The 16,445-nt window shown below is 44.7% G+C and overlaps 1 protein-coding gene across 1 annotated transcript; it reads left to right on the forward strand.

The window, feature by feature from the left end:
• The first annotated feature begins 8,309 nt into the window (after positions 1–8,309).
• Positions 8,310–16,416, forward strand: CFAP100 (cilia and flagella associated protein 100). The gene is made up of 10 exons (XM_069027522.1): positions 8,310–8,478; positions 9,064–9,144; positions 9,721–9,902; positions 9,982–10,135; positions 10,856–10,904; positions 11,462–11,613; positions 12,336–12,471; positions 12,948–13,150; positions 14,737–14,830; positions 15,763–16,416. Exons 1-10 carry the CDS (start codon positions 8,351–8,353, stop codon positions 15,829–15,831), a joined length of 1,248 nt encoding a protein of 415 aa, XP_068883623.1. The 5' UTR covers positions 8,310–8,350; the 3' UTR covers positions 15,832–16,416.
• Positions 16,417–16,445: the final 29 nt, after the last annotated feature.

Below are 16,445 nucleotides of genomic sequence, written 5' to 3' on the forward strand. Positions count from 1 at the left end.
GTGCCCTCTGACCTAAGGAGAGAGGAGACATCCCTGTTGCTGTTGAGAGGCCCTGGATTTGCAGTGCCCATGCAGCATGTGTGGCCTTCACGATGGCCTGGTGCTGGGAAGGGAGATGATCCACGGTGAAACAGAGACATGTTGGGGTCAGACAGGATGGATATGGTCTCCAGTACTGTTTCTTTTGACATCTTCCATTGAGCTGTGGTGCTGATGCAGGGATGTGTACTGTGAATAAAGTACAAATGGAGGAGAACTACATGGTCACTCTTTCGCCCCCTTTCAGCCTCTCTACCGAGCTCAGGAATGTGCACAGTACTTGAAAGAATTGTGAGAGCAGCCCTATATTCCCGATGGGATCTCCACAGCCATCTGCTTGCCCATAGGCAGGAGAACAGTATCCCAAAGAGACCCACCATCAGAAAACTTCTGCTGACAGCTCACCAGAGACTCTACTAAAGCAGAGAGCTGCCTGCACTGCCTTCCACAGAGCTCTTGCAGGTCATGTCTTGTGGGTACTCACTCGAGGATACCTCCTCCTTCCTTGTCTCTAACCATGGGAATTGCCTCCAACTTCCCCTTTTTTTCTCCTGGGATGCTCCAGGTTCTGCAGCTGCACAACTCACTGGAAAAGAGCAGAACAAGAGCTCCAGAGAAAGAAAAAGCTCCCAATCCATTTGGCATTTCCACAGTGCTCACTGGCTGCTGCCAGGCTGTTCTCTCTGCGTGGAACATATTGGGGCTCACATCACAAAAGTGCCCAGTGACCTGTGCAGCATCCTGGGTACACAGGGAGTTTCCCATGGTGATAAGACTACAGAGGAAGATTTATTTATCTAGATACTTATTCAGCTTTCATCTCTGTCAGCATTTCTCAATCAGCCATTTCAAAATGTTTCGCCAACACTAATTAACCCCCTCAGCATCTCTGTGGAAGGGATCAGCATCGCTGTGTACCAACAGGGGGACTGAATGGAGAAGACAAATAGCCCCTTCATGAAAAAATGAAGGGAGCAAAGAAACCACAATATCCTGAAATCCCAGTCCTAACAAAATCACAAATCCCCAAATCTCAGACATTCTGCTGGAAAAACAAGCAGCCACCTGCCATTCTTACCATACCAACTGCCTGGCTTTCTCAGCTGGGCACCAAACATTTCATAATCCCAAAAACCAGGGTGCCCTGAAGCACCCTTACCCCTGAGGAGCTGCAGGCATGGTCAGCTGCACAGCCTGTGCCAGCAGGCAGATTTTCCCATGATGTTGCACATGCTATTTATTCCATTCATTAACCAAGTTAATGGTGGCTAAGAATAGACCCCAGATGCCCTTCTGGCCTTAAAAACTTTTTTGCCCTCAAGGAAATGCAAAGCCTAAGTAGCTCATGGCATGTGTGGGACACAAATAATGAACCAAGCTATGAAGAGCTTGCACATTTCCAAGAATTCACAAAATACGTCTCTGCTTTTAAATAACCTCTGTTCTGCTTCTGGGAAATAACTGGTTAGCAAGGATAGTTCAGAAGAGAGCAATGGATATACAAATGTTTAATTCATTGATATAGAGATTGTGCCAGGCAGAGCCAGAGCTGTTCCAATGTCTTCAGTTTCTGTTATCTATTTCCGTGATGTTTCCACTGTGACAAATTCACAGTTCTGTAATAAACTAGTGTTTCTGAACAAAGACCATTTCATATTACGCCTTTAGAAAATATGCATCTTTAGTACAATTTACCCCTGCTTTTTTTTTTTTTTTTGGTAATAGAAATTATTCTGTAGTGTCATTTTTTATACATACTCCTCAATACATTTGGGAAATTTCCCAAAACATACTAAAGATAGCACTATGGTTTTCTGCATCACTGCTAAAAATCAAAGCATTCATGTGCAGAATAAAGAAAAATTTCTTTCTGTATAAGCATTTTTCTTCTGTTGCCTGAATCCAGTCTCTTGATAATCAGCAATTACAGAAAAGAATTATAACAATCAAATGGGAGTTTGCACTTATAGAAATTCATGCTATTTATTGCATGAGTTATTCAGACAGAGAAAGCTGTTTGGAAATCTATCAGTAAATGAAAGAAACTGCTATTTCTGAAAACTGAAATTGTATTAATCGAGATTCTAAAGGGTCTAAAGAAGAACATGATCCATTTGGAACCAATTTGGTCTTCTCAGAAACAGGAAAGGGTAAATAAGGGGATTTAAGGATCTTTTCCTCTATGAAAACATATTGCTTTTTACCAACTGATATTTTATCAAATCCTCTTTAGAATTATATGGTGTTTCAGAAGGTGATATTTGGGGTTCTATAACATTTTTGACTTGGGCAACTTTCAGTAAATGGCAGTTTGTTCACCCATCCCACATGTACTCTCCAAACTGTGACTGTTCACACTTTACAAAAAGACAGGCCAAGGCAGAGATTAGGAAATGACAAATTATGGCCATTCCACAAACAGCAGCTCCAGCTCCCATTTCTTCAACCCTCTGCTCACAGACACGGGGTTAAATACCCAGTTCCCAGGCCTGAAATAAGGGGGAATGAAATAATGAACACAGAACCCAGCGAGGCAGGGAGACCTCTCACACCAGAGCACTTTTCTTCCTTTTTGAAGGAAATTCAAACCCACCTCTCATCGCAACCTCAGCAAGCTGCCAGCTGGGGACAGCTGCCCTGCAGCCACGCATCCCGGCCGTGTCCCAGGCCAGGCTGGGCGCGGCTCGGAGGAACCTGGGCTAGTGGAAGGTGTCCCTGGACCTGGCTGCCCTGCAGGGGCCCTCCCAGCCGAGGCGCCCTCCGGTTCCATGCTCGCTCCCGTGCCCGCCTGGCAACGGGAGCGCGCGTTCCCATGGCAGCGCAAACGGAGCGGCCGCGCCCGCGCCGGTGCCCGCTCCGAGCGCGACGCGCCCGAGAGCAGCGCAGGAGCCGGCGCGGGGTGAGACACCGCGGGGCAGGGCGAGGAGGGTGCGCAGAGAGCTCTGCTAGGGACACGTGTGGGACAGGGGCCGCGCCTGGGTGACATCCTGTGCTCTGGGGACATGGGGGATGCATTTACTGCACTATTTTCTGCACTATTTTTTAGAACTGTCTGCATATTTACTTTGCCTCTTTTTTTTTTTTTTCCCTCTTTTTTCTCTTTTTTTTCCCCTCTTTTTTCTCTTTTTATTTCCCCTTATTTTCTTTTTTTTTTCTTTTTTATGCTCAGCAACCTGATGCTAGGGAAAAGCACCGAATAAAGTTTTCAGTGAATTAAAACCATGAATGCCTTATTCACATACTACTCGTATGCAGCTACTGGAACATAATGTCAGAGGCAGGGAAATATATGCCAAATGATTCTAGCAATGAAGCATTTTTTATTTGCATTATTGAGTTTAATAATTTTAATTAGCAGAGCTAGTGCTTCTGTAGCTTCTGGCATTATTTCCAAAGTGCTGTGCAAACAACCTATTAAAAAACCCCAGCAACCTCAAACAAAAAAAAAAAAAAAACCCATAATAAAATGAATATTTATAAGTTAATAATAGATACAGTTTCCTATACTTAGCTAAAATTATATTATAAAGCACTTTTTATCTCTGAGGGTTGCACTGACAATTATTTTCCATATGCCAGTGTCTAGTCCTGCTTTTCAGACTCATTGCCTGTAGAAGGAATTTAAATCAACCACAAGGAACAAGAAAATTCTTATGAAAAAGGTTTTAGATTACAGAAATCAAGGTGTGCACTGAAGGCTGAAGCTCCAAGTGCTTGCTGCAACTGCTCTGCAAGGTTCACAAACTGTATTTAGGCATTCAACTGCCTGCCCAACCCTGCCCTGACTGGGCTTTCTCCAAAACTCACATCAGCAGCAGGGGTGAAGTTGTTCCAGGATGCAGATGAGAGACCCCTAGAGAAAAATATTCTCTTACATTAATCAAAGTTCAGAGAGGTTTGAATTCTAAGTAACCAGTCAAGGAGGTTCTTGGTAAAAGGTACTTCAAGAACTGAAAAGGAGAGAGAAAACATCTGGGATATATTCAAACAGACTAAATTTTATCTCCCCCTCTGTGTCTCAGCAGTGAAAGTTTGACACCTCCAAAGAATAAGATACTAATTGGGCAGCTGCAGAAAAAACACAAAGCACCAAGGACGGACATGGAAATTAGGCCAGATGAGTTTAGCTCAAAATACATAAAAACTGGAGGCTGTTCAGAGCAAAAACTGATGCTCTAAAATAGCCCTAAAACTAGTGCAAGCAGAAGAGGATATTTTCTATGGCGTCTTATAGCCGTGCAGATCAGGAATGGTGCCAGCAGCAGAATTGCATCAATTGAACTAATACCTCACTGAGCCCAGCTTGCTGCCTTTGGTGATTAAAGGAGAGCTTTAACAATGGTCTATCTGTTCTTTGTAAGTGAGATCATTCCAATTATGCCTTGTCCCTTAGGATCCCTAGGAAAAACTACAAAAAGACTGGAGTCAGAGAAACAAAAAAGCAACCTTCAACAGTTTGCCAACCTAAAATGAAAGGCAACAGAGTTCTGTAAAGTGTGTCTGTGCTGTCCAACAATCATTTAGGCTTATTGCAAGAAATCCACAATGCTGAATCAATTACTGGGAAGAGCTTTAGTGAGTAAAAATGTAGCTTGTGAACTAGTAACAGGAGGATGAAAAAGCATGGGTGTGGATCAAAACTGGTGACTGGGTGGAAAAAGAGACAAGGGACTTGGGTTGCTTGCTATCTCCAAATTTGTTTTGTTGCTTTCCCATCAGTTTGCATGTCTTTTGCATAGCTTTCACATAAGCCAGGGATTAACATCTCCTTTTGGAGGTCAGAACATATATGTTTTCCAATTTAATGGAGCTATTTGTTAATTGCTACAGACACTAAAGGCTCAGTGGTTAAGATACAGAAAGCCCTTTAGCCTATCACTGCTGTAAAACTTACCACATCAATTACTGGCAGATCCCAGCTGACTGATTTGTTTATGATTTTCTTTGGGCCAGGGTCAAAGACAGCATCCTGACATACAGCATCAACATCTAAAAGTCTCTCTTACAAAACTGAAATGGAAACCCGCCTTGCGCTGTCAGGTAAGGACACAATGCTCCGGCACCTTCTCCTTGTCAGGTCAGAGGAGAGGCCTGAAGTCAGGTTCTTCTGCCTCAAAACAGATGAAATGGGTAAAACAGCTACAGACTTAGAAAAATCCCTGGCTGAAATGCTGTTGTTGATCATAAGATATGGTCAAGTGACATAAACCGTTCAGAGGTCTCCATTTTATCACTGGCTTCTCAGAAGCCCTATCCAGCTCCCTGCCCTTGATCCAGCATTGTTAGACATCGGCAGCTGGGAGCACTGCCCACCCTCCAGGTGTGACACAGCACATCCTGCTCCCTTTCCACTGGGTCCAGATATTCAGCTTCACATCTTCTATGTCCTCATCCTGGATTTTTTGTTGTTTTTTTTCCCCCAGAAAGCACAGAAGAGGAAGAAGGAAACCCAATGAAAAATCCATTTAAAGTCCCCCCCGATACTGAACTTTTCTCAATGTGGGACAAGGAAATTAAAAAGGCACAGGCGGTATGTACACATGCTTTAGGCTAAACTATATAACAAGCAGTTACTAAGGCAGGCACCCACCCAACAGAATACCAAAATTTAGTGCATGAGAGATCAAAAGACCTCTTCATGAGAGAGCTGGGGATGTTCAGCCTGGAGAAGAGAACACTCCAGGGAGACGATTGCGACCTTTCAGTACTTAAAAGGTGCTTATAAAAAAAGAGCAACTTTTTACACAGCAGATTATAGATAGAATAAGGGGGAGTGGCTTTAAACTAAAAGAGGAGAGATTTAGATTAGATGCTAGGAAGATATTCTTTACTGTGAGGGTGGTGAGACACTGGCACAGGTTGGTCAAGGATGTTATGGATGCCCCATTCCTGGAACTGTTTCAAAGCCAGGTTGGACAAGGCTTTGAGCAACCAACCCAGGACAGTGGGGTGTCCCTGTCCATGGCAGGGGGTTGGAACTAAATGATCCCTAAGGTCCCACACCAAATTCTGTAATTCCGTGATCTTTGAGAGGTCTGATTGTTGCAGGAGGTTGCACAGCCTGGCATAGTGTGGAAGGAAGCAAGAGGTCTAAAGCAAGCCCTCCTCACCTCACACTGGTGACTCATACAGTCCGGTTTTTGCTTGGGTTGAAGGTCACTGTAAAATTATGAGGAAGAGCTTAGGAAGCAGTACACTAAGGCTGTCTGATGAGTGATGTCCTCAGCATAAACCATGCTCAAACTGGGCAGACAGCACTGAACTACATTTCAGTCCATGTGAAAGCAAGGAGCAGAAACACCTTTTACCCTCCAGAAGGTTCTGGAGTGGGTTTGAATAGATCCTCTCAATCTGAACTTAATGGTTTAAATGTCTTTGTGAAAGTTGGACTGAGCTGGTTAAGTGTGGGCTGAGGGACTCAAAGGATGAATCTCAGAAAATTTCCATTCACTCACAGGAATAACCCAGGAAGGAAAAATGAGGACACTGAGTGGGTACAAACTGGCACAGCTGGTGGATGGATGCAGAATACAAATCAACAAACTAATGAGAACAAGTGCTAAGAAATTTAGTGTTTCAGTTGCCTCAAGAGAGAATATTATTTGGATTAGTCAGATAAACCAGGCAAACATGCATCAGCAGGGTATCAGCACTCTGCAAATTTCTAGGCTGTCAATAACTTACTCATGTCTTTAAAATAAAGCACAGGATCAAACTGTCCACATATCTGATTTCTCACAGGAACGTGAAAAGAGGAAGACTATGAAAGCCCACGAGAAAACTACTTACTCCACTAAAATTAAGGCAAAAAGTGGGTTGAGGAGAGCTTTGAAAAGGGAGGAAGAAGAGGAGAGCAGAAAAGAGGCAACATGTGAAGAGAGACTGAAAGTTCTTCAGGAGCTGCTTTCACGGAAGTTAGCCATGAGAAAAGGTGGAGAACAGTCGCTGTCTGTGCAGCGGTGCTGCTCAGCTGGGTAACAGCCTAAAGCAAAGGCCAAAGAGGGCATGGGAGGAGCAGCTGGCTCTGGCTGGTTTTGGTGAGGTCATGCAGACAGACAGTTCTGTGCTGTACCTTGCCAACCTCTGCGTGCCAGAGCCGTCTCCAGCTCAGGCACTTATGTACAGAGCAAGGGCCACCCCTCACAGTAGCCTGGGTTCCACCAGCCTTGCAGCAGCTGAGCTGGCAGCCAGCTGAGAGTTTGCAGGATCTTGCATCATGGAAACCTTTCTACTAAGCCAACCTAAAGTTGGATTTTAATGGATACAGGCTTAGATCCTCTGGCTCTGACATGAGGAGTAGATTTGCCATTAATGTCTAGAGGACAAGGACCAGGTTCTCCACTCCGTTCTACCTGGTTTTACTCCATGAAAACCCATACAAAACTGATCCTAAACAAGGTTATAACTAGAATACAATAATCAATATTGCTGACTCCAATGCCAGCCAGATCCATGCTCATGGCAGCCTATATATTCACTGTGTTTTGCCTAGGCCGTATTTCCCCCTCCATGGTCTAAGCAACTTTATTTTCTGATTTCAGACTATGCATTAGACAGGGAGACTTTCCATGGCTACCTACAGGACAGAAAACAAATCTTTTTTCTTGAGGTACTTGGCTTTCAGCATGTTACTTTCTGTTCATTTAATTACTCTTCCCTGTTGCTTTGTTTTGATGTTTAGTCTCCTAAGATCTACTGCCTAGAGATCTTTCCAAAGTGGCACACATCAGACCTCATGAACTGACTGTCCAAGTCCTGTGTTTCAGTCACTCAGAGTCTGTCGTCCAGCAATTCCCAGCCAAGAAATACAGGAATGTAGGTCATTCCCATCATTCAGTAGCCACCATGAAACTATTCCATTTGTGAGATGCACAGATATACTGACCTTTGGCTACTGCTGTCCTATACATAAATTGTAGCTGGGAGCTATTCTGAACTCAAGGGAATGGAGTAACTGTGCTGGAATATCCCCATTAGTCACCTCTATTATTGTGCTATAACACAACTGAATCAACCTTTGTCAGCCAGGAGTTAATGCAGTACTGGGACTTCTGAATTCTGTCTTTAGATTCACTGCTTATCTGCTATGTTCCTTCTGAAATAATTCCTGGCCTCCATGTACCTGGCTTGCACTAAGTCACACACCTGGGTTTGAAATCCTTACCCTCTCTGCCCACAGCTGCCAGGTATTTGGTAACCAGGTACCAAGCTAAACCAATGTAGCTTTAAAACCAACCAGCTGATGTAACTGTGTTGCCTTTGGGGTTCATTTCAGTATACCATTGCAGTAAAGCGAGGGGAGATTGAAAGGATGGAGAACATAGCAAAGAACGAGGAAAAGAAACTGGAAAAGGCTGAGAGAAGGATGGAGAAGGAAGCTGCCATGTTTGATGAGTTCCTGAAGGAGAACCATAATAGCTCTGTTGAAGCACTGAGAATGTAAGGAATGTTGATGGAACCACCTGTGTCCTATTTCATTCTGGGCACAGGAGATTTGCTGCTTGATCTCCCTGCAGGGTTTTGGCTGAACACCCTGAGTTTCCCAGAGTTACAGTTCTCGTGGCACTTTCTTCCCACACATTCAATAAAAGGAAGGAGAACAACAGCCAGGGAATACTCTCATTGCAAAAAGCCCTTGATCTGGTGGCAGCAAGGAACCTGCTGGTGGCCACACCACTTCCATTCTTCTCACAACACCCTTACTGGGGGGAGATGCCTCTACCCAACCCCTCACAGTCCCCTCAGTGAAGCAAATTGAGCACTTTGGCCCATTACAGGTATCACAAGGGCAGAGCTGCAACTGATGCTCAGCAGCAGCCACATTAGGGAGGCCTGAACACTGGAATGCCATGCTTTGCCAAGAGAAAGAGGGTCTTCAGGCAGGAGCCAAGCATCTCCTGGGATACATCTATAACACAGATTTCCAGGGCTCATATCACATCTTTTTCGCTGTTCCATAGGCACCTCAATTCACTACTCACTACTACATTGTTTAATGGCTTATGTTTATGCAACCTTTCCTAGGGCCAAAAGAGAAACCTCAGCAAAGACAAAGAAAGTAACAGAGATCCAGGGTATTACTACCCAAATAAAGAAAATCCAAAGGTAAGATTGCTCATTACTCCTGCCTAACCTTTAACAGCTCCCACAGTGCTATAGCTTCCCAGTCTTTACAGGGGATAGATTTCTAAAAGTGTTCCATTTTAAGAGTCAAAATGTTTTGGCTTTTGTTTTCCAGATGCTGGCTTTGTTTCTAAAACAACTCATCTAGTTTCCTAACGACATTTTAAAGTATAAATATTCCAAACCCAAAATTAAATGCCTAACAAAACTAAGTAATGCATTTTAATGGGGACCTAGGGAAAGACAAAAGAAATAACTATAATTACCATTATGAGTTGAGCTAGAAAAATTTCTCATCTCTTTTCAAATAAAAATTCAAAAATTAGCAAGCTCAGTACCATAGCAAAGGTCTGGCCAGAGATATGACCAGGCAGTTTCCACATGAGAAACCACAGAGAGCACAGAGGGCAGGTTCCCATTTGCCTTTCCATGTCCATGAAAACATGTGTCCCCTCTCCCCTTCTCTGGATGAAACTCAGTATCAAGAGTGAGAAACAATCTGCTCAAACAGGAGCTTCCCTCCCCACTAACAAACTTTGTCCACTTCTCTCAACCCAGTGATATCTCCAGATTGGAGGACACTCTGCAGGAGTACAAGATGTACAGGGACATCCTCTACCAGCTATCTCCAAAAGAGTGGCAGGAGGAACACAGAAAAAGGCACGAAAAAGAAAAGGATAGGAAAACAGAATCCAGAGTTAATGAAAGAAGTGCTGCACCTGCCCCCACCACCGAGCAGGGTGAGTGCCAGGAAAGTGCTGCTGCTCCTCCCTGCGAGAGAGCCCCAGGCTCTAAGTGGATGCCTCCTCTTGTCTCCAGACCAGGGTCTGACAGCCGGGACAAGCACTGCCCATAGCATCAGTTTTACCGATATGCCAAGTTCCCTGCTGTTCTCAGAAAGTTTGGATTTCAGGTCACATGATGTCACACCACAGCTCAAACACTTCCTGAAGCCTCTTTTATCAAGAGAACTGTAAGTACCAGACAACGCAAACAACAAACTTAAGTACTGTAAAGAGCACTCAGCTGACTGGGAGTCAGCACAGGGGAATCCCACTGCTCACCTTTGCTGGGCATACCAAGATCTGGGGTTTACTGGATTCAAGTACCAGCAGAAAGCTGTCAGGTGTGCAAGTCAGTACCTATATGCCTGCTTCGAGTGAGCTCTGTCCTCAAAGGCTCTGCTGAGAGCCTGCCCCAAGTGGGGCTGGCACTAAGATGATGCAAACAGAGGCTTTTAATCCTTCATGGCACAGGGTGACAGGTATAAGTGAACGTGATGAGCAGACTGAGCTGCCAACAGCAGCCAGGCACCCCTTCCCCCTCTTCCAGCTCTTGTATAAAGACGCATTAAACAGAGCCTCCCAGTGAGTTTAAAGGCATTTGGATCAACACCCTCAGTTCAGGTTCATGTGTCATGTTCCAGCCGCACTGGCCAGCACAACCCAGAGCAGCACAAAAGGCAGCTTGCTCATGGACAAAAGTAGCTCCTGTGCTGCCTGTTTGTGTGACCCCTAGACCCTACTGACCCCTAAATATCCTACAGCTGCACAGAGGCAAAGGTGGGAACGTGCAAAGGACTGCTCAGGAGTAAACAGCGACAGTGAACAATAACAGTGTTCAGATGTCACTAACGAGGTCTCCTCTGAGCTGTCATTTCTCTAAGGGCCTAACACACAAAATGCTTTTTCAGAGGTTCATTGGAGGATGCAGAAAGTGAAATCAGCTCGGATGAAGACGAGGTCAGAAGTCTTACTTTGAAATATTTGCATTTTGTTTGTCCTGTATCATTTACCAATGTTACTAATTTCCCTCACCTTCTAAACATTAGTCACGGTATTGAGGAGTTACTGTAGTTACAAATTATAAATGTGTGTTTAAACATTCATAAATATTCATGATTTGGCAACACATATTATAAATACCTTAGTTAAACTTTCGTCCTTCATTTTCCAAAAACCTACCATCATCTCTAAACTTGCCATCCTCCTGTGAGATATGACATCATATAATGAAAGATTTTTAAATTAGTGCAGTTACTGGCTTACAGGTGAAATTGAAGCTTTCCCACTCACAGATATTTGCAATACTTTTTAGCCCCCAAAGTACAATTTGTTTCGGTGGCAAAGCTACACACATGGCAGGAAGGTGGGGCATGTTTGTACATGGACAAACATGGACCTCTCCAGATGGAAGAGCGTTTGAACAGCCAGGGCTGGTGCAGCCCAACCTCTGTGTAGTTCAGTGGAATGGAAGCTAGAGAAGGGAAAAAACTCATCACACGTGTTTTCCACTCCAGGAGCCTGAGCTCTATTTTACCGATCCCGAACAATTGCTGACCACTTTCATGGAGATGCAGGATGAGAACATAGCCTTCATCCAGAACTCCCAGGATACTGAGGAGAGCTGGAACAAGGTCCGACACACTTTCATCACCACACATGAAAGCATGTAAGTGTGACCCTGCAAGTGATGGGAAGGTGTTGCTGTGCTCCACCTTTCAGACATAAGTGACCCCTCTGCCCCCACAGACACCTCCCCATCGCAGAGCACGGTAATGCTGTTCACACAGCAGGGTCTTCCTTGTGAGCTCCATCTATGCTTACTGTAGGAGATAAGACTTGAGCTTGGGACTAATTCCTTAGTCCTAAAGGCACAGGCTAGGGAACTGATGCATTAAGCATCCTGGTGTACACTAAGTATTGTGTAATTCTCATGAAGACCAAAGGAAGAAACAAGGCAATTCCTGGAGCGATCCAGAGCAGCACCTATGCTGACTCAGTGCTGACTTCCTAGAGGAAGACTGCAGGGAACCCAAGTGTCATTGTTATCTACAATTTCAGTGGCAGCTAGACATATATATTCTCATTTAAAATGCAGTTTATCTCCTTGTGGAAGTTTTAAGGGTAATTTGGATCCTCCACTGACTTACTAAAAAGCCTTGAATGTTTAGCTATGCTACTTTTGCCTCCCCCACACCAGCACAGTAACTGCTTTTCCAGAAAAAACCCGAAGTTCCTTGTGCTCTCGGGCTGTGGGTGCAAGTTCCCAGGAAAGGCTGAAGTGTTATCTCCATCTGCCGACAGCAGGAGGGAACAACCCAGGCTGCGGAGAGCAGAGCCTGTGTTCCAGAGGTGCGCTTTCCAAATACCTCCTCTCTCTCTCTCCTCTAGGGAGAAGGAGCTGGCAGCGCTGAAACAGCAGGCAAACACCCTCCGAGCCACTGTCGCCAAGGAAGAAGAGAAAGTAGCCGATCTGAAGCTCAAAGTTCAGCTCTTTTCCTCTGGAGAACACGAAGCTGATGACCAGGTACACGCTGGGATCCAGGCAAGGGGGGTTCACGTGTGTACAAGTGGTTCCTCTCCACCAGCCACATGCATCCCGGGAGCAGAGCAGACAGGGGTTGCACTGGGGAGGGAGCAGCCCTGTTTCCCAGCAATGGAGCTACAGCAAGGCAAGTTTGGGGCACTGCTGAGGCAGCAAACTGGGGCAAACGTGTCTGCTCCATGCAGCTGCTGTGAGGTGATGTTGTTGCAGAGACAACTGGGCAGCTGCCACCTGTCCAGGTCACAGCCAAACCGGGAAGATGAGACCAACAGGAGAAAGGCTCAATACAGCCGTCTGTCCCTGCCAGTGCCGTTAGCCAACCAGGAAACAAGCAATTGAGTCTTGTTGAGGGGATTAAAGTGTTTCCTTTATGGATTTCCTTCGGTTTTGGAGGGATATGATGGTTGTATTTGGCAGAATCCAGATGTGCCACTCACCATATCTCCTGTCACATCTAGGACAAAATTCTGACAAGCCTGAAAAAGAAGGTGCTGGAAGTCTATTTGCAGTGCACTGGAGACAATGAGACAAACCTGCCAACAGTAGAGATGTTAAAGGTAATAGAAAAAAAGCTCAATGACTTGCTGGACAGCGTGGAGAGAATCCCAGCAGCAAAGATAGAAAAGGCTGTGAAAGCCATAAGAAAGGAACAGAGGGCAAGGTAAGGCAAGACCCTCTTCTGGAAAATGTCTCTATTTTTAAAGTGTTGACAGCTGAAAGAGCCAAATCAACCCAAAAAATTCTAGCAGCAATCTGAAATCCCATGTGAGCAATCCATCCCATTTTACTTCTGTAAGGGTTCTACATTCATAGAACTTGCATCTCCTTGTCAGTGAGCAGTAGCCCACAGCTACATTAGAAAAGACCTGCAAGCTACATTAGAAAAATCTAGAAGAGTAAAAAAAAAACACTAAACCCACAAACAATAACAGATTCTATAATGAGAATCGTCAATTTAAGAAAAGAATTTACAGTAACAAAATTAAACTAAATAAATAGAAAATTAAACCTCAAGTTAACACAGTCTGCCTTCCCCTGATATTTTGTCAGACTTTAATATGTACATAAGGGCATTTGTCAACAACTCCAGCTTTGAAATGTTTCTTCAACAAAACTGAGTTTAACTTGTATTACTAGATTAAATAGTAGCAACTAACACAATCAGTGTAAGTCCCAAGATGAGACACATTCCTTTAGGCCCAGTTATACAAGATTTCCCCTCACAAATAACAAAGATAACTGAACTGATGACTGTATCCGGCCATCCTCAAGTGAATCAGACAGATTAGAGTGAGGATTTAAAGCCTGAACAGTGACATTTCCCTTCTTATTCTCTTTCTCTGCATCTTTATTCAGCTGTGTAGTAGAAAAGGTATGGTGCTTCTTCCTGATATTCTGTGAATGAGTTTGCACTCTTAAATTGCAAATAAGCAAGACACACATTTATTCTATGCTGGGGGTGGAGGAGAATAATTCAGGAAAGATACCACACACTCTACCCCCCAAATAAAAATCAAAACCAATTAAAAAAAAAAAAAAAAAACAAAACCAAAAACAAACAAAAACAAACAAATGAAAAACCCACAAAAAAAAAAAAAAAAACTCAAAAAACCCCCCAAAAACCAAAACACAACAAACCCTTCAAAGAGCATTAAACATTTTCCTCAAGATCACACAATTAAGACTGCAGTTTCTCTGCACCAGTGTTCCATAGCTTGAGCCCATTTCTGTTCCAGCATTTCATTTCCATAGGGAACAGGAGCACCAGTGTTGGCCTGCACTGTGCCCCTCTGGGCCCAGTGTAGCCCCGTGGGTGTAACACCCTCCTGCTCACCCCGGTGCGTTACAGACCTGGTTGCACTGGTGAGAACTGGGGATACAATAAGCATCACCCCTCCCCACAGCTGGTGAGCATCCTGGTCAACTGCAGGGCATGTCACCTGCTGAAAGCGGTGCAGAGCATGTCTTTAACAGAGATCAACTGTCCAACATCTGCTGCAAAGCCTGACATGCTTTCTCCACCCATCACTCCAGAAAGAGTAGGACCAGCTGCAGGCAGTGCTTCCCTCTTACCCCTTCACAGCAACCAACTCCAGCAGCAGTTGTACCCAAACCCCTGTGTTCCAGTGGTTAGATGTAAGGTGTGATGTAAGATGTAATGTTAGATGTTGATGCTGTGTGTCAAAAGCACATCTGGTGTAGCTGCATGGCGCATTTAACCCATCCTTTATTCCCTCTCTTCAAAAGGCTCAGAGAGGAAAAGCAGAGACAACTGAAGCAGCAGCAGGATGAAGGATTAAAAAGGGACATGGAAAGATCACAGCTACCTGAAGGAAAAAAGGTAAGTGCAGTGGTCTGTAGAAACACCTCACTTTAACAGCTCTCTTTGGAGAAGCTGGGGGTACACTGAATATCAAGTGTTTAAGGGAAAAGTGTTATTAAGGGGCCTCCGCAGCTGTGTGGGGATGGCACCTGTAGCCAGGTGTAGCCCAATTTACAAGAGTGATGTTAACTTAAGCCACTGCTGGGAAGTCAGTCACTGCACATTATTCCAGCTCAGTGTCCTCCATCATCCTTCTCTTGACCACATGGCCCCCTTCACTACTTACCAATTCTCAGCAAGCTCATTTCAACTCATTAACTTGGCTGTATTAAACAAAGCACATAAATGGCAAATGAGGAAGTGGGCAGCAGCAGGACATTCCTGATAATGGCAGCAAGGCCCTAGATCAGCTCAGCCATACCATCAAACCACACCTTTTCTGACAAGTTCCACATCCTGCCACACTGCGCTCTGGCCCCTTGGGAGGCTCAGTGCCGAGCTTCTGCCATGGCTCCTGCTACACCTTCCCCAGCTCAACACGGCCCTGAGGACACACCAGTTCTGTCACACACCAAAGCAGGGACAGCACAGGTGAGAGCAGAGCCCATGAGTCCCTGCCCCTTTAGCCAAGAGAAAATAAAATAGAGGGTTCTGTAGCCTCCCTCTGGTATTTCTTTGGCTCTCCAACTCCCCCTCCTCTTCCTGACACAGTACTAATGAGTAGGTACAACAGTGAGTTGTAGAAGCTGAAGCAGGAGCACACAAACAGCCTTCAGGTGCTTCACATTCGCTTTCCAATACAGAAAGCACACTCAGCAGACACTCTGCAGTCTGCCTAGAGATCAGGGCAAGGGCCACAGCCCCCCCCAGCCTGGCAGCACAGGGCAGCTTTAGCTGCCTGGTCAGACACCCTACCAAGCACTGATGCAGCACCCTGTCCTCCTCTGCAGAACTTCGAGACAATGGCCTTGCATTCCAATGCACCTGCCAGGAAGAAGAAAGAACAGCCAAGGAAATAGATAAGGAGAAGGAAGAACAATTATGTTATTTCTCTTGATGGCACAGCCTTAACCACAGCTCATAAGGTTGTTGCTGTTCTGGAAGTCTTTTGTAGATCTACATTTTGTCAGTCTTTGCTCAGTTGAACTTTACTGTCCCATGAAATTTCCTTCCCCTACCCTAAGATTCCAGAGAAAGTTTGCAACCCTTTTTCCCCTCCTTTGATATTTTGCCTAAGAAAATAAATAAAAATTCTCTCATTTTGCTTCCCAAGCTCCTGCTAAGCACCAATGCTTTTCTCATGCAGTTTTTGATGCCAGTAGCACTATCCCTACAAACCTGAGCAGCGAGATCTATCACATTCCTAGGTAACAATCCTTGTTAAGGCACAACTAAGCCAGGCACCTCACAGACATTTATGACAATCGCAGGTGTTTTGAAGGACTGTAAAAACTGAGGGCTATGCTCTAATCCAAAGTCATTATAGACTTCACCCCACTACAGTGGAGAAGACGAAGGAAAAACACAGGCTCTCTGCAGAAATCAAGCTGCCAGCAATTAGCTTTGTGTCAGATGCATCCATGCAAAGAACAATACCCAGTGACAAACTGACCATAAAAAAAAGCTTTATTAA

The sequence above is a fragment of the Aphelocoma coerulescens genome, chromosome 12 (genome assembly GCF_041296385.1).
Source record: "Aphelocoma coerulescens isolate FSJ_1873_10779 chromosome 12, UR_Acoe_1.0, whole genome shotgun sequence".
NCBI classification, from domain to species: Eukaryota; Metazoa; Chordata; class Aves; order Passeriformes; family Corvidae; genus Aphelocoma; species Aphelocoma coerulescens.